The 25,567-nt window shown below is 41.3% G+C and overlaps 1 protein-coding gene across 1 annotated transcript in view; it reads right to left on the bottom strand.

Moving 5' to 3' along the window:
- Nucleotides 1-3,564: 3,564 nt before the first annotated feature.
- Nucleotides 3,565-25,567, bottom strand: part of AXDND1 (axonemal dynein light chain domain containing 1) — a 79,120-nt gene continuing 57,117 nt past the window's right edge. Inside the window, exons 21-26 of the mRNA XM_019976985.2 lie at nucleotides 24,683-24,793; nucleotides 16,149-16,262; nucleotides 13,096-13,200; nucleotides 7,381-7,463; nucleotides 6,291-6,529; nucleotides 3,565-3,828 (exon numbers count right to left, since the gene is read on the bottom strand). Coding sequence (XP_019832544.2) covers nucleotides 3,764-3,828; nucleotides 6,291-6,529; nucleotides 7,381-7,463; nucleotides 13,096-13,200; nucleotides 16,149-16,262; nucleotides 24,683-24,793 — 717 coding nt within the window. The 3' untranslated portion in view covers nucleotides 3,565-3,763. The remainder of the gene's footprint in view (nucleotides 3,829-6,290; nucleotides 6,530-7,380; nucleotides 7,464-13,095; nucleotides 13,201-16,148; nucleotides 16,263-24,682; nucleotides 24,794-25,567) is intronic.

Below are 25,567 nucleotides of genomic sequence, written 5' to 3'. Positions count from 1 at the left end.
ATCTTATAAACTCTAGGATCTGCTGGACATCTGAGATGGAAATATACAGTCTGCCCAAAAGCACTTTGCCTTGGTGAAACAGATGATGGGAACTGTTCCTCTTACCTTTAGACTCTCAGAAGTTTTCTCACAGCTGGCCTAGAGGTAGCCTAAGATCAGGGGCTCATGGGACCCAACCCCTGCAAGTACAGGAGGATGCTCTCCATATAAAAGCCACTGCAAACCTAAAGATGTACAGGAGCCCTTTCATCAGCCATTCCAGAACCACAGGAACACTGCCCAGGCTGATGGCACCGCTGTGTACTGGATTGTTTAGGAACCTCTGGAAGGCTGCCTTCGTTGGTCTTGCTCTTAGACGCCCCATCTTAGACAAGTTGCACCATCCACGAAGTCCTGCTTCTTGAAAACCTGTGCATGGCAGAGCTCATTTTTGAGGCTGGGGGATTAGTGGGCTTGCTCAACAGTCCTGAATAGGAGACTGTCTTGAATGAAATAGGCAGACTTGGCTGGAATGAACTGTCTGTTATCCAGCGTAGAAGTTTTGATGAACTCCAGACACAGCCTCAGGCTCAGAGAGCAAGCACCCCGGTTTTGGAAGTAAGCAGGCCCTAGGCCACAAGACTACAACAGTTATGCTCCTAATTTCGGAGCAGCTCCTCTGCTTCCTGTGGCAGAATGCTTGCTCATAGGTGGCAGGCTTATTTGGAATTCCAGAAGTGGGCACAAGGTGCTCTAGATTTGGGGCCCTCAAGCAGAATTCTCGGCAGTCTTTGAAAGTGAAATGCAAAATGTAGGTTACCCAGGCAACATCTGAGTCATTGATCTCGGGCTGGGAAAGGCCAAACACAAGAGGAAAGACTAGCCAACATGTGCCAGAAAGTACCGACAAGTGACTTGACCACGGTCAAGTGGGTAGAACCTTAGTGTAGAACCAGAACTCTTGGGAGAGAGTTGTACGGTACCCACGTGTGTGAAGTAGGTCTGGGTGTGTGGTGAAGAGCCAGGCCTGGTAGACTGGGGACTTGCTCACCAAACTTCCTGAGGTCCCTAAGACACTAGCATCTCGGCTCCCTAGGGATGTGGAACATGTCACCACTGAGATTGGGACACTGAGGAGTGTGATGAGGCCCATCCAGTCAGCACAGCTTTGTCTGAACAGCTGAGCACAGAGTGGCTGGTCTCCTTTGTCACATGCACAGGAGCCTCACTGCCAGAGAAACATAATAAGAGCTCCTCCCTCCACTCTGCTCAGGGGACCACCTCAGGGTCATCTTGAGAAGATACGGCAGTGACTCAAGGACTACCTAAAATTTCTCACAAGTCAGCTACTTGGGAAAGTGAAGATGCCCAAGACAACTTTCAGAAAGCCGTAGTGCAGAGGCCTTCTCTGTAGAATACTTTTTTTTTTAAACTACCAAATGTTCATTACACCTTCCTACCACCAGCCTGATTTTATCTGGGTATTTCCTTTCCCTGTACTGTGTTCTGTCTCAATGAAACAGAAGAGCCAGGGGTCCTTCCTTCCCTTTTAAGAAGCTAGAGAGATCCCTGACGCCTTCTCACCATCCCTGGTACATCCATGGGTGGTTTGTGACTACAAGGTGGCCTTTCTCCCTCGTGGGACTTTAAGAATAATATAATGATGGAAGAAATGACTGGAGTTCAGTTGGTGGGTGAGATGGTAAAGCAAATTTTGCTTCTGATCTAAACTGCCTGATCCTATCTTATTCTTAGCCTGGTTCTTTAAGACTCTCCTTCAATCCTTCAATTTGAGCTCCCCAATATGCTTTCAATAAATTATTTTTTCATTTGGGGGTTGCAAGAATGGGTTTTTGTGACTCACAACCAAGCCACTGCAACTGGGTACCCAACATCTCATTCTAATTGTAGTGGCATCTGGCCTCACTCTGACCTTTAAGACAGCCTTCCACCTAACGGAGCTGACACATTCTGAGGGGCCAGACCCTTGTGTTCAGGCACGGGGGCTGATTTCTATGAAAACGACCGCTCATTCCTACAAAGAAGGGAATTAATTTTTTTCAAGTGTTCTAAAATTTCACCAAAAAACCTCAATTTGCTAGAATCATTCAAGAATCTCTCTAGGAAAGTGAAAAGGTGGGGCTTGCTCTGCCCTACCAAGTGGTACCTGGAAGTGTGAGCCAGTAGCTTGATCTGTGGCTTTCAGGTGGGCCATGTGCCTAGTCAATTGTCTGAAGAATTTCATGTTTTCTTTCCCCAGAATTAAGGAGTCATCTAGTAGGCCTAGATTGACCCCAAGTAATTTTGAAACCCACCCCACAAACACTTTGGTATGTGTGGGTCAAGGCAGGCCTGACCAGGGGTTGGGTTTAAACAGGGCTGAGGACTCTGTAGTCAGAGGGTTTCTGAGGCTTAAGGACCAGACAAAATCCTACAATTCCAGGAGATAAATCCAAAGGAACAGCAAATATGTGGAACCAAAGCAGGTCAAGAAATCTCATAGGTGTCTGGAGCCAGGGGGAGATAAAACAAATGCAAGAGAGCCCGGAGAAGTGAGGTAAGAGGGACTCCTTGCTGAGTGACCGGCCAGATGTCCATTTGTCATTTGCAACATACTTTGGAAGCTTGGTCCATCTCTAATGCCAAGATGTACCCAGGGTCATGAACAGAGCAGACAAATAAGGCAATAAAAGTGAAAAATGGAGATTCTGGGTGAATCTTCAATAACATTGGCCCCTGTGAAGGAAGTCATCTGAGCAATGGCCTGGTGGCCCATCACCATTGTCGGACAATCCAGACACAGAGCCAGCAAGCTGGGGTCTCAGCAATTAGCTCTGAGGTCTTGGCGAGTTTTTGCCCGTTTGGGGCCTCAATTTCATCTTCTGAGAAATGGGGCATAAACAGTCTCTCCTCCACCTACTTTGCAGGGTTATTGTGAAGACTAGATAAATCTTAAGAATGCCTGGAGTAAGGGTCTTCCCTCCTGGCTCAGTGAAAAATTCCCCTGCCAATGCAGGAGATACAGATTTGATCCTTAGTCTGGGAAGATCCCACATGCCGAGGAACAACTAAGCCTGTGTACCACAACTATTGAGCCTGTGCTCAGGAGTCCAGGAACCGCAACCACTGAGCCCATACGCGGCCACTACTGAAGCCCCCGCACCCACAGCCCTTGCTTCACAAGAGGCGCCACAACAATGAGAAACCTGTGCAATAAAGAGTAGCCCCCACTCACCTCAAGTAGAGAACAGCCCACACAGCAACGAAGACCCAGCACAACCAAAAATAAATAAATAAAATTATTTAAAAAGAAGAGAAGAAAAAAAATATTTAAAAAGGAAAAAATTATTTTAAAATTATTTTAAAAGGATTCTTTCTTATTTTCTGAAATAAGTAATCTGAAAATGCTGCAGAAACCTAACAGTGTTATTAGGATCCCCTCTTTTAAATTGAAAAAAATAATGCTTTTTATTTGCCATTCTCCTCTGCAGAGTTCAAAGTCCTCAGAAAGCATAATTTTCTTGACAGAAGCTGACACTTTTCATAGACTTCTGCTGGGAAATCAACTGAAGAGGCTAGAAAACCTTTACACAAACCATTTTTAATTTTGGAAATAAGCTAATTGATTGATTGCCTAGAGCCATCACTGTGACTTTTAACGAGAAGATGTTCCTGAGTTGTCTGCTGCAAAGGGAGTCCCGTCAGTTGAGCCACATTGTCAGTTCAAAAGTGCAGAGATATCTGGGATGGGTGTGGTGTGGTGTAGCCCAGCATCCTGTGGTTGCTATTTGGGTTTCGTCTTGGATTTAGTCCGGAGTTTGGATTTAGAACCCTCCTTGCGCTGTATCTCTGAAAAGACCAAAACAATTATTGTAATAATACCTTATATTCATTAAGGACTTTTGATTTTACAAAGCATTTTTAAAATTCTGTCTGCATGAGTAAGCCCCAAGCTATAAACCATGTGCCCAAAATTCGACTCCACATTGGTTACTGGGATTGAGAATGTATGTTCTCAAAGTTTATGGGTAATGAGGATAGAAGAGAAAGAACAATATGTCTTCCTTTCTTCCTTCCAGTACATACCCCAAACTTAGGGAAAAATTTTCAAATAGAGCTGGGTATCTAGAACCCTCCCATATCCATGGCTGTACCCCTGTGTGTCTCTTGGTCCCTGTTCCCTCCAATCTGTCATGCACAGATCCTACACAAGCCTGCTGTCTGACTGCACCATGAAACGAAGCTTCTCAGTTGTCTGAGAATCCTTCTGACTGGCTGCAGCCATCTTCCTCCCGCATTCAACGGTCCCCTTGTTCACACCCTGTCTTGTCCCCGTTCTTCATCACAGGCCTCACTTTGATCAGAGACTAAGCCACATTCATCTTTGTAAACACCAAGCTCCATTCCTTTCTCCATCAATAATTCAGAACACAGTGATTCGCTGTTAAAAATAATGACATAAAAATAAATGTCTTCCTACTCCATCCAAATCTTTTCCTTACTCAGCATTCACAAGGCTCCTTCCTTCACTGTATGATTTTCCATTCCTTCACTGAACAACAATTAGGAGAGAAGAGATCTCCCTGCACTAACTCATAAAATATGACCCAGTATGTTCCATATGCACGTCAGATTGCTCCAAGGTATCTGCATGTGTTGTTTTTTTTTTCAAAGGAGCTGCCTGCTAACTCTAAGGAATGTCTAACTTGTGGATTTTTCAGAGAAATGTTTAGGTCACTTGCATGGCATGGGGATTGCCTTGCTTAGCAGCCTGATCCCCTAAGCTTTGCAAGGCTTCTCATCCTCTACTTTTGAATCCCTAGCAGTGACTCTGATGAGGGGTGTGGAAAGGAGGGAGAAGAGGGGTTGTATCCTTGTTGTGTGGGTTATTGTTTGCAGGCTGGGACCTAACTGAATAGTTATCCTCCACCTAAAATTATTAAAATGTTTTATTTTTGTATTTAAACTAATCCCCAAGACTTTTATGGAAATGGACAAAACTAAAGTCACTCATCCCATGTTGTTAACACGAAGACCTTTTCTGTGATTTGCATATAGTAATTTACACCATGGGTGGAGGAACCTAATGGGCTACAGTCCATGGGGTCGCAAAGAGTCAGACCCAACTTAGCAACAACAATCTAGGGAAGGTCTAGTTTCTAGATTATTGGGATAAAATCACACCACAATAGAAGATAAATTTTTTTTTTAATTCATGAAAACTACCTCACATACATTCAGACCTAAGGCTAAAGGATCTTCACACCGGGAATGGTTAACATTTTACCAGTTCAGAGTTAACAGAAGGAGAGAAAATGGACTCAGATTCCTCCTGCTCCAGTACTGACAGGATACAGCACAGCTGGGCCAGAGACTGTGAGTGACCGGCCAACTTACTGCTTTTGCTGGAGGTAGAGACAGAGGTGACAGAGAAAAATAGATAATAGATATCTGCCCAGTACCACCCCTGGCACCAGAAGCTGTCCTGGGAACAGACTGCAGGTTGAAGATGAAAGCAAAAATCAAAAAATAGCCTCCAATATTGGGGATATTAAAAACTCTTTGAGGGAAGATTACAGATTAATTAGAGATAAGAAAATGAAGAGTGAAATTCCTCTTCTTGTTGAATAAAGATTATTTTCATCATAGCCAATCCACCAAGTACTAAAAACTAAAGACAACATTCCCCATAAACCTTTAGCAACCAGAGACAATGTATATCAATGTTTAGGCATATTTGTTCTGGTCTTTTTTTCTAGCTTTAAAAAATTGTGATTATTTCCCTTGACTAGATTCTCAAGAGTGAAATTATTAAGTCAAAATACATGTATATTTTTGAGGCCTACCCATATACACTCTCAAACTGCTTTCTCAAAGAGTTGTACCTGTCTGTCCACCCACAAGTATTATTTGTAAAACTACTTTGCGCCCTCTGTCCAGCACTGTATTCTTTGTTTTTAAAAAGCTTTGCCAGTTTTATAAGTTAAAATTGTATCTCATATTAGTTTATCAGTCACCATTGTTAGTCATTTGGATGTGTGTGTGTGTGTGTGTGTGTGTATGGATTCCTAGGAGAAGTATGAACTAGTAGATCACCACGAAAAATAGTAAGCTCTTCTAAAATATTTATGACCCAATCAAGTTTTCACTCATAAAGTGAAGTGAAGTCACTTAGTCGTGTCCAACTCTTTGCGACCCATGGACTGTAGCCCACCAAGCGCCTCCATCCATGGGATTCTCCAGGCAAGAATACTGGAGTGGGTTGCCATTTCCTTCTCCAAATGAAGCAAAAATGAGAAAGCAATGCTCACCTTTCTTTGGAGATTTTGAGGATCTGTCTTGTGGTCTGATTTCTTCTTCTTCTTCTTTTTCTTCTTCTCTTTCTGCTTCATTTTCTTCTTCTTCTACTTCAGACTCCTTCACTTTATACTTCATCAATACTTCCTCTAATTCTTTCTCCAGTTCTTTATTTCTTATAAGGGTATAATGAAGTCTTTCATTCACATCATCAAACCTCTCCTCAGCTTGTCTGGCTCTGCTTTCGACCTCTCTGATGTTGACAAAGTCCAGAGAAACACAATAAAATGGAAAGGTCTGAAAAAGTATCTTTCAGATCTAGAAACTCATTGTCCAAAAAAGGTAGTGGGATGAGAAGAATATATATGAACAGCACAAACAAAGAAAGCAGCAGCATCAATGTTTAGCCAAGAATTGAGGGTCTAGGAGCTACTCTGGAAGGTAATGTCAGAGTTGCAGTCATGGTGTGATTTAAGAATATATTTATAATTTCTTAATGAAACTGACTTTTGGATATTTGGAATTCTCCACCAATAGCCAAGGAACCCTTTTCAGTGATTAAGCTTGGCTTCTCTATATTGATATAATCCAACAAGCAAACAAAATAGTGTCCCTTATTTTCCAGCACCTTTAAAACCAGATCTTACAGTAGCAAAAACCAGTTTGAAGTGTGCTTAAATAACTAGAACATGTATGTCTATATCTCTTCTTCTCATAGTTTCTTAGCCATCTTAACTCTATTGTCCTTCCTACCATTTGGGTTATGTAACCTTCTTTCTTGCACACAATAGCTTCTTCTAGTTCCATTTATTTCTCTAGCTCATCTTTTAAAACATACTGAGCTGGATCACTCCTCACACTCTGTTCCCACCCTATATACACACACACACACTGGACTTCCTCCATCTCCAATGTAGCTGAGGACAGCTGTCCCTACTGGAGCAGTTTAATTCATTGCCTCCAGACGATTTGATGGTACCCATCCTGCTTGTAAGGAAAAAGGAAACAGGAGAACGAAAAATAAGCCAAGAAGTGTGCATTTCTCAGCTAGATCTCCTGGACAACAATCTCTGTCTTCTTACCATTGTGGTGTCTCATACTTACATTAACTTCTCCTGTGTGCGATCAAGTATAGCCATTGCTTCAAGATACTTTGGGGCCAATGTACCTTGATGAGCTGATTCTCTCTGACAAGAAAAGTATGTATTATGAATGAACTGAAAGTCCCAACAGTAAATAGCCTCCTTCTTCAGGATGTTCTGGACCAAGCTATCTTTTTCTACTATTCATATTTATATAGTAGATGATTAAACACACTCTTAATATGAAAGAAGAACAAATACCATACCAGATTGCCAATTATTCATACTTAGGTGGATATAAAACTATATTAGAGTTGTAAAGAAGAAGCAGGGAAAACAATATCAACAAAAAGAAGCAGGGAAAGAAGAGAAAGTTTAAAAAATAAAGAGAAGGGCAAACATATTTCTCTAACCAAGTTAAATATCAAGGAAATCAATTATATTTCTCTCATTAATAATTTACTTCACTAAGCACATAACATTGCATAATCCAATCAAATCTTTCTGTTTCTTAGGAAACTTCAGATATCAAAGTAGAGAAAATATATTAAAAAAAAAAACCTCTTACTTATTTTGACTTTAAATATACTCCAGAAAACAAAATAAGAGGAAGACAAAAGAGAAAATTTAGAAGACAAAAACTATATGTGAAAATGAACATTATGAGGCATTTTTCCAGACCTGTGTACTTTAAAAAATCTCTTTTATCCACATTTCCCCAACAGAGACATGTAAAAGGTAAACTCCACCTTCTAGATGGAAAGGGGGACCTAAGAGGATAGGCAGCCTGCCATCATCACAGAAAGATCTAGTGGTTAAAGCAAAACCTTCATCTTGGCCTCTCCATCCTCAGTCACACATGGTACTGCACTACGCTCACTTTTTCTAAAAGCAAACCAGCAAAAATAAACTATCAAACGAGTTCACTTTTCCTCTAGCTCTTTTATTCTTTTGCTATTGTCTCAGTCACATGTTTTTCCCCTTTCTGTCTTGCCTCCCCTTCGGATAATAAATCTGTCCTTGTTCGGGCTGGACCAGCAATGTGTCACGTGGCCTCGCTTATACAGCACATACTACTAATTTATTTATTCTTTGAATCCAAAAGGAAGGTTTTTCACAGAAGAGGCTTCTGGAACTGGAATTCCACATGATTTGTACAGCGACATGAAGCAGTTTTAACTACAGGTGGAAACCAAAGTAGATCAGGACTGTACTCTGTGAACGGTATCTTTCAGCCTTCTGACTCTCCTCATTCATTCAAAAGACAGATATTTAGTGTGTCATATACAATGTGACAGCGAAGCATTCCTCTGTTTTGAAACCACCAAGTACAGATTAATGTTTTGTGGTCCTTTTCAAATCCTTCAGTAGGAAATTCCCATGGTCCAAAATGCTGGATGGTTGGGTTTCTAGAATTATGGCCTCCTCTATGTATGCCAAGGAGCAAACTTCCCTGCATCAGCCATATATATGGATACAGACTGTTGTTGTTTAGTTGCTAGGTCATGCCCAGCTCTTGTGCAACCCCATGGATCACGGCCCACCAGGCTCCTCTGTCCAGGGGATTTCCCAGGCAAGAATACTGGAGTGGGTTCCCATTTCCTTCTCCCGGGGTCTTTCCGACCCAGAGATTGAACTCACATCTCATGCTTGGCAGGTGAACTGGATTCTTTAGCAATGAGCTACCTGGGAAGCCCACTGGATATAGATGCCTCAAAGGAAATCACAGAGACTCTGCCTTGAGCCCTTTTTCCATATTTGAAGCTTCCTCTGGCTTTTACGCTCTTTCGCCCACTTAATAGAAACAAACACGGGCCACGTGGCCTTGGAAGCAATGGCATTGGGCTGTCCTTGTTTGTGCCAGCCTGCTGTGGCTTGCAGCTAGTCTCTCTGTCAGACTCCAATTATACCTTTGGCCTTTTGGGCTTGGTTTTCCTGAGGTCTGACTCTACTAATTGGCTTAATGAATTTTTGGCCGTGCTGGGTCTCCGTTGCTATGCAGGCTTTCTCTTGTTGCGGCGAGCAGGGGCTACTCTCCAGTTATGGTGCACGGGCTTCTCATCGCAGTGGCTTCAGTAGTTGTGGCTCCCGGGCTCTAGAGCACAGGCTCAATAGTTGGGGCGCACAGGCTTAGCTGCTTTGCAGCATGTGGGACCTTCCCTGACCAGGGATTCAAACTTGTGTCTTCTGCATTGGCAGGAGGATTCTTTAACACTGAGTCACCAGGGAAACCCACTAATGGGCTTTAGATTGGACTAACATCTTTAGCTTGAGACTATTTCAGGGAGGATCTGGCTTCAGACCCAGTTCCTTGGAATCCAATGCTCAGTACTGAATGCCTGGCCAGCCACAGTGACCCTGTCAGCTTTGGACATATTTTCCGGACCCACCAATTCCAAGAACCCTTCCCTGCTGCCATTAAAAGATGGATAATTTGGTCACTGCTGTTAATACCTATGCCGGGGATACACGGTACTGTGGAAGGAAAACACAGGTTTCTAAGCGCTTCCTTTAGCTCAGTGAAAGAAATATGGCTGATCCTCCAAGTCTGACCCCTACTCTTTCTTTCAAAGGAGTTTAGAGGTAATCAGCAAAAATCTCCCGTCTCCCTCAAATTTACAACTCTTTACAAACAGGCAGAACCTGTGGTTTGAAGGCAGGCCTAAAAGAGATTGTTCCTAACATCTTGCTCTTTAGGGTAGCTGAGCCTTAGGCAACCCAGTTCGTGCAGCAGGGGGCAGTGCCTGGGGTCAGCTGAACACTGAGGGTAGCCTCCGGGAGAGTTTGCTGAGTTTAGTCTTCCCATACCTCCACCCGTCAGCGAATTGTTACAGAGTTCAGGCTGCTTCTCCTCCAGGGACCACTTTGAAATGATTCGCATTCAGAGAGGGCCACAAGGGGTGCCCTGTGGCAAGTTCTCAGACTTGATTAAATCAGGCGGCACCTTAGGATGTGCAGAGGCAGAGTCAGGGCTGCTTACTGGGGTCACTTGATTCACCAGTGAAATCAGGAAGTGCCAGACAGGATAGTGCCTGAAACAGGCACAGCAGGCGGAGTTTTGTGCACGGTTCCTGCTTTGAGTACAGTCTTCAGGAATCCCACAAAGTCCTAATTTCCAGCTAAGTGAAGAGAGTTTTGAATAATTGATAGTCCATCCCTCTCCCTCTCCTAGTTACGGTGGACATGACAAGTTATACCTGCAAACCACAAGGTTTTTGCTTCTCTGTCCCTTCTTTTCTTTTCTCTTTCCTTCCCCAGTGTCAATCAAACTGCCTCCTGGGAGCTGTGTTTGCAGACCATAAAAAGAGAGAGCCACTGCCCAATAGAACCAGTGCCTTGGATCTGTAGCCCTGCTAAATGGTTGCTACATTCTTAGGGCCAGAGGCCAAGTGTCTGTCAAAAAGAAAAAAAGAAAGACAGGGGGGAAAAAAGGATAAAAGAAAAACAAGCAAACAAAGCAAAAGAAATTTCTACAGTGGAAGTTTTAAAATCTTAAACTGCCCTCAGGGAGCCCCGATGTCTTTATGAATGGAAAGAGCACAGAGCCAAGGCCCCTCCTGCCCCACCGAATCCACAGCACAGTCCACATCAAGACAGCACCCTTCCCCCAGGCTCCACCTCCCACCCTGAATCTCTGACCTCCTCCAGGTCAAGGATCTTCATTCTCTGGGTACCAACGTCCCCAAAGATCAACTTTGTCTTCACTTGCCTAGCACACAGGGCCCCTCTGTTTGAGTACCTGGTGATTCCTTTCTACCTGTGCAGTGGTCCAGTCACCACCCCTAGGATGAATGTGATTCTCCCTTATTTCAAGGAACTTGCAAGTACATCTGGATGGCATTTTAGTCCATTTTAGGCCTCAGGGTCAACGAGAACCTGGCCAGTTGGGTTTTCAGGGATCTATAGTAGAACATTAGCAACTTTTCAAAGCCGAGAGATAGACTTTCTGGACCGCATCGTCCTCAGGTGGGCTCGCCACACGGCACCACACTGTATCAGATGGAACTGTGGCATCCTGGCGCAGGAGCCCCACACCATCAAAGACAAGCACCGCACCCTCCATTTTGCCCCAGGCTACAGGCTTCTGTTTTCCTGGCTGCTTCTCGCCACACTGTAGGCCAGACCCTGATGCCTTGCCAGGCTTCCCAGATGGCACTAATGGTAAAGAACCAGACTGCCAATGCAGGAGACACAGAGACAAGGGTTCAATCCCTGGGTCAGGAAGATCCCCTGGAGGAGGACACAGCAACCCACTCCAGTATTCTTGCCTGGAGAATCCCATGGACAGAAGAGCCTGGCAGGCTACAGTCCATGGGGTCGCAAAGAGTCGGACATGACTGAAGTGACTTAGCACGCACACTGACGCCTTGCCAGGATAGCATAGCAGGGCTTTTACCTCAGGGGAGAAAATCTGGGGTAGGAAGGTTTTGGGTGGGACTGGTGGGGGGTTCTCATTATAGTGCTACCCTTTGTTTGCTTTTTTAGAAAATATGTCTCATGACATTGCATTTGCATCGTTTACCCCTACATCTTTGCCTCACAGTCTTCTCACCTGATATGTGTGCATGCTCAGTTCAGTCGTGCTGGACCCTGTGACCCCATGGACTGTAGCCCGCCAAGCTCTTCTGTTCATGGGATTTTCCAGGCAAGAATACTGGAGTGGGTTGCCATTTCCTCCTCCAGGGGATCTTCCTGACCTAGGGATCGAACCTGTGTCTCCTGCATTGGCAAGCGGATTCTTTACCACTGAGCCACCTAGGAAGCCTATCAACTGACATATTAACATATAATTTTAGAAACTTGTTAAAAAGGCATTACTTTGGAAGAATGTGATTGCAACCCCCCCAACCCCCCTGCACCACTCTTTCTCCAACTTCGCCTGCTCCTGCCTAACTCTCCACATCATTTCACCCAGTTCTTCCTCCCAGAGTTGGAGCCTATTTCCTACAACCTCCCTTTACATACATCCCTGTAATCTGCCTCTACTCTGGACCATGCAGCCACTTTAGTGATCTAGCTGCTATCCACCAGTACCCTCAGCACAGCTCGCCATGCCTGTTCCTACTCAGACGGGTCAGACTCCTAGCAATGAAATGGTTCTTAACTTTGAGGTTGAGAAATTTGATGATGTCTATGGATTTCCAGCACATCCCCTTGCTCCCCAAGAAAATGCACAGTATGACTGACTATACAGACAGAATGTTGCATACCATTTTCAGGGGGTTAGTGGGATGAAGCCCACCCAGAGATTCCTAAAGTCATGGCATCCTGTACAGAGAGATACAAATCTAGAGCTAACTTAAGTGTAAATGATCCTAGAACTTTTTGTGAAGGAGTTTTAACTTTGTTTTCCTGCTGAGTTTCCATAGCTACTGTCTAAAGGTTTCCAGTTCCTCAGGAATTCTTGTGGTTGCTGGTATGTTCTTATCACAGTTATCAATAGAGTCTGTTGAACAAATACATTTTTTAAATTGATCAAATAGTGACCATAATATTGTTAAGTTAAAGAAAGTGATGAAATGCTGATTTTAAAATGAGTTTTAAGGAAGAGAATGAAAAGTTTTTGTGAACAAACAAGAGTTTTTCCAAGGATGATGCTGGGAGAAAAATAAATCTGGAAAATATATTACTTAAGCGTTCTCTTAGAAATGCTAAAAGTTATGTTAGATCCATATAATTTTTACATAATATTAAATTTTCTAGTTTTGAATTTCGTAGCTGAGTTGCAGATACATACCCAAGAAGACAATGCATCTGTTCCATATAGAGGTTGGGAATGAATATTTTCATCTTCTCCAATGACTCGAATGATTTTTTCCTTTTCTGTGGATGTCGAAGGTTTCTAGGGCATAGAAATACCACAGACCTGTTAGTGAGCTGGTGTGTGACCCAGTGGCAGGGCAAGTTGCCTGGTACCATGTCTGAAGCTTTGGTTTTCCATTTGTTTTCATCATTCAGGAAGCATTTAGAAGACTTACAGGAAACACTGTGGGAAAAATTAGTGGGGATAGGGAAGTGGGGACAAAGGGAAGTAACTGTGGAACAAAGAGGATTTCTTTCAGACCTCAGGAACTCATAGGACTGTGGGAGAGATAACCAATAAAATAATTATGGTCTACATGATTACTGTGATCATAAAGGTAAGTTCCAAGAGCTATGTGTACCCAGAAAAGGGCCCTGCATTTTGTCTAGACACCTTAGGTTTTTTTTTTTTTTTTTTTTTTTTACAGTGAAACGACATTTGAAAGCTGAATAGGAGTTTGTAAAATAGGAAGGAAAGGGCCTGAACTCAGATGTCAGAAGAAGGGAAGGAGGAGATTTAATAGGTATGACAGATTTAGTGGCCAAAAAATAATGTATTCCATATATTTTGCCTTTTATATGCCAAGTACTATAACAGAAGAAAAGCAGAAAATGCTGATCAAAAGAGGCATGGGTATTATACAATATTTTTATTCTTTTGTACAGTACGTAAAGTGAGTAAAGGATGTATGTCATGGTCTGGGGTCATGCCAATATTTAAACTATTCACAGCAAAGAAACACCCCAGGGAAGTAAATTAAGACAAAATGGAGAGTGATCATGAGTTCTGAAAGCCAAAGAAAATAGTAGTCCACGCAGGAATTACAAGGGCTCTTATGGCAGACTAAACTAGGTCTGAATGTTGGTTCTGCCACTTAATAGCATATGGTTTTCAGTACATCAGTTCCTTTTTGAGCTTCAGTTTTCTTATCTGTAAAATGGGAACAATAATATTTACCTTGAGGTTGTATTATGTAAGTAAGAGATAACATGCAAAGCATATAGGCCGTGGTAGGCACTCAATTATTGGTAGTTATCATTGTATTTTCATTATTATTATTATTACAAATGCCCCAATAAGGGTTATTTTTATTATTAATGCCATGGCAGGGGTGGAGACAGGATAAGGAAAAGAGAAGTGTGGATGGCCTGAGGGGAGTGAGAAAAGGCAGCTCAGAGTGGGAGCTGAAGAGTGGAGACCAGGAGTTTAAACAACTATTTGAAAAATATGGCAATGAAAGGATAAAGAAACAGCATCAGAGTGAGAGGTAGATTGTGTAGTTATCAGTTGTATAGGTGAATGAGGCCAGTTAGGAAAGGGCTGAATTTAGAAAGGAAGAGGGGCACCCTATCCGTGGAAAATAAAGACATAACTGTGCATGCAAGTATGGGTAAATCTAAATGAGGCTTCAGCAATACATGAACCGTGAACTTCCTGATGTTCAAGCCGGTTTTAGAAAAGGCAGAGGAACCAGAGATCAAATTGCCAACTTCCACTGGATCATGGAAAAAGCAAGAGAGTTCCAGAAAAACATCTATTTCTGTTTTATTGACTATGCCAAAGCCTTTGACTGTGTGGATCACAATAAACTGTGGAAAATTCTGAAAGAGATGGGAATACCAGACCACCTGACCTGCTTCTTGAGAAACCTGTATGCAGATCAGGAAGCAACAGTTAGAACTGGACATGGAACAACAGACTGGTTCCAAATAGGAAAAGGAGTACGTCAAGGCTGTATATTGTCACCCTGCTTATTTAACTTATATGCAGAGTACATCATGAGAAATGCTGGGCTGGAAGAAGCACAAGCTGGAATCAAGATTGCCGGGAGAAATATCAATCACCTCAGATATGCAGATGACACCACCCTTATGGCAGAAAGTGAAGAGGAACTCAAAAGCCTCTTGATGAAAGTGAAAGTGGAGAGTGAAAAGTTGGCTTAAAGCTCAACATTCAGAAAACGAAGATCATGGCATCTGGTTCCATCACTTCATGGGAAATAGATGGGGAAACAGTGGAACCACTGTCAGACTTTATTTTTTTGGTCTCCAAAATCACTGCAGATGGTGATTGCAGCCATGAAATTAAAAGACGCTTACTCCTTGGAAGGAAAGTTATGACCAACCTAGATAGCATATTCAAAAGCAGAGATATTACTTTGCCAACAAAGGTCCGTCTAGTCAAGGCTATGGTTTTTCCAGTGGTCATGTATGGATGTGAGAGTTGGACTGTGAAGAAAGCTGAGTGCTGAAGAATGGATACTTTTGAACTGTGGTGTTGGAGAAGACTCTTGAGAGTCCCTTGGATTGCAAGCAGATCCAACCAGTCCATTCTGAAGGAGATCAGCCCTGGGATTTCTTTGGAAGGAATGATGCTAAAGCTGAAATTCCAGTACTTTGGCCCCCTCATGCGAAGAGTTGACTCATTGGAAAAGACTCTGATGCTGGGAGGGATTGGGGGCAAGAGGAAAAGGGGACGACAGAGGATGAGATGGCTGGATGGCATCACTGACTCAATGGACGTGAGTCTGAGTGAACTCCGGGAGTCGGTGATGGACAGGGAAGCCTGGTGTGCTGCGATTCATGCGGTCGCAAAGAGTCGGACACAACTGAGCGACTGAACTGAACTGAAATGAGGAAAGGAAGGAAGTTGAAGCGTTCACTCCAGATGATCTATTTCTACTTTCAATAGTATATATACACATGTATATACACACACTGCATTTGTTGCTGTTGTTTAGTCTCTAAGTCAAGTCTGACTCCCATGGACTATAGAGCCTGCCATTTCCTTCTCCAGGAGATCTTCCTGACTCAGGGATTGAACTCATGTCTCTGGCATTGGCAGGGGGATTCTTTACCACTAGCCATCTTGGAGGCTCAAATATATATATATTTTTTCATTATATATTCATTCTTTAAATATATATATTCATTATATATTTTCTTTAAAAATATAAAGGGAAAGGAAATAATACTAAATAATCTTACCTCTTCTGCACTCTCTTCTTTCTTTTCCTTCTCAAGTTTCTTGTCCTCCATGTTTTCTTCAATTTCTTTATGAATCTTTCCTGCTTCAGGCTCACTTAATCCTTTTAGAATATCCTATTAGACACAACAATACTATATTGTAGCTTAGTGGACATAAATATTTATGCAGAAGATTACCAATATTTCCATTCAAAAAATATTTAATGAGCATTAATTTTGTAACTGGGCACTATGCTAGTGATAAGGATACAAAGGTAAATAAGAACAGTCCCTGGCTTAAGCAGCTTACAATTTAGTGGACAAGAAAATACTATGGTGACATATAGTCAAAGAGCAGGAGCACCTAAGCCAGATCTGGTATTGGGCAGGGGTGAAAGAGAGGGTTAATCCAGAAGGTTTCTTGGCGGACACAATGTCTGCGTTTCCTCTTGAAGGATGGGTGAGGAGAAAAAAGATGGCACAAGTGAGTTCCAGACAGAGAATGTTATTTGCACATGACTGGCACTAAGAACAAAAGGAAGTCAATAGAACAAAAACTTAGAAGCAGATGGACAGGAGCACAGTCAGAGGAAGGACTAGGATATTATGCCAGGGAGACTGGATTTTATCCTGACATACCAATAATTTGACCTGTTTCGCATTTCAAAACAATCACTCTAGCAACTTGTTGTCAGTCACTCAGTCGTGTCTGACTCTTTGTGACCTCATGGACTGCAGCACACCAGGCTTCCCTGTCCTTGACTATTTCCTGGAGTTTGCTCAAACCCAGGTCTATCGAGTTGATGATGCCATCCAACCATCTCACCCTCCGCCACCCCCTTCTCCTTTTGACTTCAATATTTCCCAGCATCAGGGTCTTTTCCAATGAGTCGGCTCTGCACATCAGATGCCCAAAGCACTGAAGTTTCAGCTTCAGCATCAGTCTTTCCAGTGAATATTCAGGACTGATTTCCTTTAGGAATGACTGGTTTGATCTCCTTGCTGTCCAAAGGACTTTCAAGAGTCTTCTCCAGCACCACAAAAGCATCAATTCCTTGGCACTCAGCTTTCTTTATGGTCCAACTCACATCCTTACATGACTACTGGAAAAACTATGGCTTTGACTATACAGATCTTTATTGGCAAAGTTATATCTCTGTGTCTGTTAATTTTGTGGCTGCAGTTACTGTTCGCAGTGATTTTGGAGCCCAAGAGAATAAAATCTGTCACTGCTTCTACTTTTTTCCCTTCTGTTTGCCATGAAGTGATGGAATCATGATCTTAGTTTTTTGAATGCTGAATTTTAAGCCAGCTTTTTCACTCTCATCTTTAACCCTCATCAAAAGGCTGTTTAGTTCCTTTTCACTTTCTGCTGTTAGAGTGTTACCATCTGCATATCTGAGGTTGTTGATATTTCTCCTGGCAATCTTGATTTCAGCTTGTCACTCATCCAGCCTGGCATGTCGCATGATGTACTCTGCATAGAAGTTAAATAAGCAGGGTGACCATATACAGCCTTGTCATACTCCTTTCCCAACTTGGAAACAGTCAGTTGTTCCATGTCTGATTTTAACGGTTGCTTCTTGACCTGCATACAGGTTTCTCAAGAGACAGTTAGGTGGTCTGGTACGCCCATCTCTTATAGAATCTTCCACACATTTGTTGTGATCCAAACAGGCAAAGGCTTTAGCATAGTCAATGAAGCAGTTTTTCTGGAACTTCCTTGCTTTCTCCATGATCCAACAGATGTTGGCAATTTGATCTCTGGTTGCTCTCTCTGCCTCTTTGAAACCCAGCATATATATCTGGAAGTTCTCAGTTCATATACTGCTGAAACCTAGCTTAAAGGATTTTCAGCATAACCTTGCTAGCATGTGAAATGAATGCAACTGTATGATAGTTTGAACATTCTTTGGCATTATTCTTCGGGATTAGAATGAAAACTGACTTTTTCCAGTCCTGTGGCCACTGTTCAGTTTTCCAAATTTGCTGACATACTGAGTGCAGAACTTTCACAGCATTATCGTTTAGGATTTTAAACAGCTCAGCTGAAATTCTGTCACCTCCAATAGCTTTGTTTGGAGTAATGCTTCCTACTGCCCACTTGACTTTACACTCCAGGATCTCCAGCTGTAGTTGAGTGACCACATCATTGTAGTTATCTGGGTCATTAAGACCGTTCTTATATAGTTCTGTATATTCTTACTGTTTCTGTCCTTTATCATGCCCATCCTTGCATGAAATGTTCCCTTGATATCTCCAATTTTCTTGACAAGATCTCTAGTATTTCCCATTCTAATGCTTTCCTCTATTTCTTTGCATTGTTCATTTAAGAAGGCCTTCTTATCTCTCCTTGTTATTCTTTGGAACTCTGCATTCAGCTGGATACATCTTTCCTTTCTCCCTTGCTTTTCGCTTCTCTTCTTTCCTCAGCTATTTGTAACGTCTCCTCAGACAACTACTTTGCCTTATTGCATTTCTCTTTCTTTGGGATGGTTTTGGTCACTGCCTCTTGTACAATTTTACAAACCTCCGTTCATAGTTCTTCAATCACTCTGTCTATCAAATCTATTCCCATGAATCTATTCATCATCTCCACTGTATAATCATAAGGGATTTGATTTAGTTCATACCTGAATTACCTAGTGGTTTTCCCTACTGTCTTTAATTTAAGCCTGAATTTTGCAATAAGGAGTTCATGATCTGAGCCACAGTCAGCTCTCTAGGACTTGTTTTTGCTGACCGTATAGAGTTTCTCCATCTTTGGCTGCAAAGAACATAATCAATCTGATTTCCATATTGGCCATCTGGTGATGTCCATGTGTAGAACTGCCTCTTGGGTTATTGGAAAAGGGTGTTTGCCATGACCAGTGCATCCTCTTGACAAAACTACCCTTTGCCCTGGTTCATTTTGTACTCCAAGGCCAAACTTGCCTATTATTCCTGGTGTCTTTTGACTTCTTACCTTTGCATTTCAATCCTCTATGATGAAAAGGATATCTCTTTTTTGGTGTTAGCCCTAGATGGTGTTGTAGGTCTTCATAGAACCGGTCGACTTCAGTTTCTCCAGCATCAGTGGTTGGGACATAGACTTGGATTACTGTCACGCTGAATGGTTTGCCTTGGAAACGAAGTGAGGTCATTCTGCCATTTACAAGGTTGCACCCAAGTACTGTATTTCAGACTCTTTTGTTGACTATTAGGGCTATTCCATTTCCTCTAAGGGATTCTTGCCCACAGTATTAGATATAATGATCATCTGAACTAAATTCGCCCATTCCTGTCCATTTTCATTCACTGATTCCTAAGATGTCAATGTTCACTCTTGCTGTCTCCTGCTTGACCACATCCAGTTTACCTTGATTCATGGACCTAACATTCCAGTTCCTAACATTCCAGTTCTTTACAGCATCAGACTTTACTTTCACCAGCAGACACATCCAGAACTGAGTGTCATTTCTGCTTTGGCCCAGCTGCTTCATTCTTTCTGGAGCTATTAGTAATTGCCCTTTGCTCTTCCCCAGTAGGGTACTGAACACCTTCAGACCTAGGGGGTTCATCTTCCAGTGTCATTTTTTGCCTCTTCATAGTGTTCATGGGGTTCTCAAGGCAAGAATGCTGAAGTGGTTTGAAGTGGTTTCCCTTCTCCAGTGGATCACATTTTGTCAGCACTCTCCACCATGACCTGTCCATCTTGGGTGGCCCTACATAGGGTGGATCACAGTTTCATTGAGTTACACAAGACTGTGACCCATGAAGGGGCGAAATAAGTAAGTAGCTGAATTTGTGGATCTGGAGTTTAGATTGGAAGGCTGTTGGTTATAGATAAAGATTTAACAGTTATCTGCATTTATTTCAAGCCAAGAAAGTAAATTATATTGCCAAAGGAGAACTTGTGAAATGACTAGGGGACAAGGCCTTATTTGGACAGGAACCTAGTCACAAAAAGGGTCAGGGAAGAAAGAGGAGACTGGAAAGGAGGCTACAAGTTGCCTCAGAAGTGTGAAAGGGTTACAAGGAAAAAGCGGAGAGAGAAGGAGTCAACAGTGTTGAATACCTCAGTGGAGTCTGCACAAATACTGACTAAAGACTGTCCTTCAGAAGTTTATTGCAGCAATATTTATAAAACAAAGTTATACATAAGCTTAATACCCACAATAGAAAAATGCCACTAAAAAATATAGTATAAACCATATAAGATATTTTATAGCTATTTTAAATTATGCTGTAGCATTATGTACATGGTGTAGAAAAATAGTATATTAGGATATTTTTCCAAAATGAAAATACTTTTCCTGATAACACACTATTGCTATAAAATATTTGAACATTACAGAGAAATTAATAATCTCAGCCCTCAGAGGTAACAACTTGAATCACTTTGTTGAATATTCTAGTCTGCTTTATCCACATATAAACACATTCATACAAATGAAATAATAATAAATGTTATGTTCCTTCATCTGCTTTTCTCAATAGCATATCATGGGTGATTCTTATTTCACTATATAATCATCTATTTTATCTGTATGGAATTCTACTACTTGAACATACCATAATTTATGAAAGTAATTTTCTATTGATCAGTATTTATATTGTTTCTTATATTTTGTTACAAATAATACTGTAGTTAATATCTTATATAGATATATGTTCAAATTATCAGATAGGCTACATAGTTATATTTAAACTTTAAAAGAAATAAGAGATTGAAACTATGAAAGATTACAAAAATAATCAGATTTGAAAAAGAACCAAATAGAACTTGAACAATTAAATTTCAAACTCAACAGAAAGCTTTAAGAGCAGATTAAACTCAGCTAAAGAGCAAATCAGTGAACTGGAAATTAAGTCAGAAAAAATCATCCAGGAATCAATGCAGAGAGGCAAAGAGATAGAAAATATGAAGAATTAAAAGACATTGGGGACAGATTCCAATATATATCCATTCAGAGTGAAGGAAAGGAAAGAGAAAATACAGTAGAGACAATAACTGAACAGTTGATGACTGAGAATTTTCCAAATCCAGTGAAAGATACCCAGCCAAAGATTCCAAAAACCAAGAGAATCCCAAGTAAAATTTAAAAAAGAAAAACTTCATCCACATTTATCAGAATGAAGCTGCAAAATGCCAAAATAAAAAAGAATATCTTAAATGCAGCCAGAGAGATTAACTTCAAAAGACTTTTTGGATTTTTACTTATTGATTTGTGCCTGTGCTGCGTCTTCCTTTCTACATGGGCTTTTCTCTAGTTGCAGTGACTGGGGGCTACTCTTCGTTGCGGTGCACAGACTTATCGCCGTGGCTTCTCTTGCTGGAGAGCACGGGCTCTAGGGTGCGCAGAGCACAGGCTCAACAGCTGTGGTGCAAAGGCTTAGTTGCTCCGCAGTGTGTGGGATCTTCCCATACCAGGGATCGAACCCGTGTCTCCTGCATTGGCAGGTGATTATTTACCACTGAGCCACAAAGGAAGTCTGACAGCTGGATTTTCAATTGTCAGTTTGGTAACAACAAAACCTGGAAAACAGTGGAAATAGTATCTTCTATGTGCAGAGAGAAAATCATCCTAGAATTGTATACACAGCAAAAAATTTAAGAATGAGGTGAAAAAAAGACATTTTCAGACAACCAAAAATTCAGTTTGCCTTCAGCAGGTCCTCACTAATGAAAAGTCTAAAGATTAAGGCAGAAGGAAAGAGGAGAAGAATAATTCAATGCAATTAGACAAGAAAAAGCAATTAAAGGCATAATAATTGGGGGGGGGGCAGGAAAAGAGGTAAAACTATTTCTATGTGTAGGTGGTTTAATTGAATATCTGGAGAACCCAAAAGAATTTATTGAAAAGCTATTAAAATAATAAGATAATTTAGTAGAGTCACCATACAAAAAATTAAAATACAGAAATCAGTAATATATACACAGTAACCAATTAGAAGGTATAATGGAAAAGAAGATTCCATTTAAAATATCAAAAAATAAAATATTTAAGCCTACCTTACAAGAAATGTGCAAAATGAGAAAACGATAAAACATTATTAAAAGGCATACAGGTGGACGTCCTGTCAGCCATATTCTTCACAGGACTACTCAACAGCATAAAAGTGTGTTCTAAGTGAGTATATAAATTTAATATCACCTGAGTTTTAAAGCATCATATATTTTCTAGAGGGAGATTATATAGAAGAATAAATAAACAAGAATAGCCATCAAACACCCCAAAAAGATTAGTGAGGAAGTGCTGGCCCTACCAAATATAAAAATGTATCATAAGGCCTCAATAATTAAAACACTGTGGTGATGACTAATGAACAGACAGATTAATATAAAATAATAGAAAACCCAGACACAGACTTAGGTTGAATATAGCTAGTTTCAAATGTTAGAAATACCATAATACAGAATAGTGGGAAATACTATAATGTGGAGGATGTAACAGCCTCTTCATACAAACTCAAAGACTGAACTAGGACCAGAAGGTAGGAAAAAAGCTACAAGGAAATGTTTATCATTTTGTTCAATAAAAGAATAATGTTCTAATAGTCACTGCTCACCAAAAACAAATAGACCAACTCTGAAAGTTCTCTATCACTTCAGATACTCAAATATAGACCTAATGATCAACTGTGTAGGTGTTACACTAAGATTCATGCATCTGATGGTTGGTTGAATTCAATGACATTTAAAATCCTTTCTGTTCTTAAGTCTTTGTGATTCTGTTTAGGTCTTGAATTTTTTCCTAGATCTGAAGTGCAGCCAAGATTATATCTATGGTACTTCATTAAGTTTCTAAAATTGTACTGTAATTTAAGATATATAATGTTAATGAAATCATTCGGTGGTTAATTCATAATAATTCTGGCCAAGATCTGGGCAGCAAAGAAAAAAATGAGAATTTGTTAAGGGTGTACAACTTAGAAAGATGGTGTTTTTTTCAGTGTTTAAATGTAAAATAAGGAGTTCCCCGGTAGTCTACTGGTTACAATCAGAGCTTTCATTGTTGTGGCCCAGGTTCAACCCCTGGTTGGGGAACTCCCACAAGCCACATAGTACAGCCAAAATTAAAAAAAAAAAAAATTAAATAAATGTAAAACAGAAGTCCTGCAAGTGTATAGACAGAAACTTCCTTCTTAGACCCAAGAGCATTGACATATATGCCATCAGATCACACCTGTATAGTTTATGGCTCCAATAGCAACAGGAGCTTCTTCAGACTTTGCTGTAGACGAACTCCATCAGACTGAAGTAAAAATAAACGTTTGTGACTGCCATTGTGTGCTCAGTTGTGTCTGACTCTTTGCAACTCAATGGACGGTAGCCTGCCAGGCTCCTCTGTCCATGGGGATTCTCCAGACAAGACCTCTGCCCATGGGGATTCTCCAGGCAAGAATACTGGAGTGGGTTGCCATGCCCTCCTCCAGGGGCTCTTCCCAACCCAGGGATTGACCCAGGTCTTCCGCATTGCAGGTGGATTCTTTACCAGCTGAGCCACCAGGGAAGCCATTAGGTACATGATATTCATTGACTTGGGATCCTCAGTTAACAGGTGGTTATAACTACAGGATTAACATAGCAATGTGGAGAGTGTTGAATGAGAGGGAAAATAAGCCAAGGAAAGAATATCAATATTTAAGAGGCAGGCAGAGGTGGAAGACTACATGAAAAGAAAGAAATAGGAGAAAGATGGAGTTTTTGTCTTGCAAAGAGAGATGACCAAAAAAGTGAATGGTTAACAGTATCAAATGCTACGGAGAAGTCAGGTTAAATATGGGATTGGAGACACCTGGATCTGACAGTAAGCTCACTGGGGGACTTCACATGGAGTTTTAAGAAAAGTGATTGTGCTAGGAAGGAAGGAAAGAAGTAGTAAAGGAGGAGAAAAAATCAAGGGACATATTTTCTCAGATGGGAGAGAGACCGTGATTATAGATTGCTAATACAGGGAGGCCTGGCGTGCTGCGATTCATGGGATCGCAGAGTCGGACACGACTGAGCGACTGAACTGAACTGAATACATTGATAAAATGGAATCATTAGAGAGGAAGGCATTAAAGATACTAAAGAAAGAAGACAATGCACATGAGATTAAGTACCCAAAGGAAGACATAACCTTGATGGGAAGACTGAGGCTAAGTGGAGAAGGAGGGGTGTGGGCAGAAGCAGAGAAGTCTGAGGAGATGCCTCAGGGAGTGGCAGGCAGCTCCCCTCTGTAATGTGTTGTGCCGCGTTCAGTCACGTCCCACTCTTTGTGACCCTCTGGACTATGTAGTCTGTCCGGCTCCTCAGTCCATGGGATTTTCCAGGCAAGAATACTGGAGTGCGTTGCCATATCCTAGGAGGCAAAATCACCCTCCAAGAAAGTGAAGAGAGATGTTTGGGTGAGGACTCTCTTCTTTAGAAGAGAGAAGAGCTGCCAGTGCTCTTGGTCAGAACCCAAATTCTCATAGAGTAAATGAATGAGGATTCAAAACATTGGTTGGAAAAAGTCAAGGCGCTCTTATCTATTGAAATACAGGAAAAGCGTGAATGACGACCAGTGCTAATGTACGGCAAATACCTCTTCTCCAAGGAGCTGCTGTTTTTCTTCATGTGTCAGTAACTTAATTTTTCTGCCTTTGAGACCAGAAAGGAGGTGAGAGGATGTGGTGATCCAATCATAACATTCTTTCTGAGAAGAGACAAAAGATAATCACTAAACAGAAAAAATCAGATTATACCAACTCATTTATTCACTTACTCCTGAGGAACTGCCAAGAGTAATTCCTCTAAATATAACTCCATTCAATTAACTTTGTATCAGTTCAGTTCAAAGATTTGTGCAGAAGTGATTTTCTATTAATATAGACCTAAATCATATCATCTCTTATCAACAGGGTTTGGGATCTGGGTTGAAATGAGACAAGTAGTGAAGTGCTATAAAATTAGAGGCAGAAAGGCTGTTGGATTTACTAAGGTCTAATGACTTGTCCCAATAAATGTTATGCAACTGACCAGGGTCAATTACATGACAATAACAGCAGCAAACACTTATGTAGCAGTCTGTTCTATGCATCCACATTACTAACTCATTCGATCCTCATTATGAGACTATTACTAGCCTCATTTTTTAAGATGAGGAAACTGAGGAATAGAGCAGTTAAATATCTCACTCAAGGTCACGTATATATTTACATACTGTGCTTAGATTCTAATCCAGGTGGACAGGGCTCTTAACCATTACAAAAGAATTACTTTTCCTGCCCCCAATAAAGTGAGTGAATAGAGTTGAAGCACTTTTTTAGAAAAGGAACTCATCTCTTATCTATCAAGATAACACGATTGGTCCACAGCAGGTCTTATTCCCACAAAGGGAACAGAAAAACTACCTTTACTAAGATCTCCTACCAGCTAAGCTTTGGATTCAGTGTTTAAAAGATGCATTATTCCTTATTAGTGAGGAAAA

This window comes from Bos indicus, chromosome 16 (genome assembly GCF_029378745.1).
Source record: "Bos indicus isolate NIAB-ARS_2022 breed Sahiwal x Tharparkar chromosome 16, NIAB-ARS_B.indTharparkar_mat_pri_1.0, whole genome shotgun sequence".
Lineage (NCBI taxonomy): Eukaryota > Metazoa > Chordata > Mammalia > Artiodactyla > Bovidae > Bos > Bos indicus.
The sequence above is the reverse complement of the archived record's forward strand: the minus strand, read 5'-3'. Positions and strand labels throughout refer to the sequence as shown.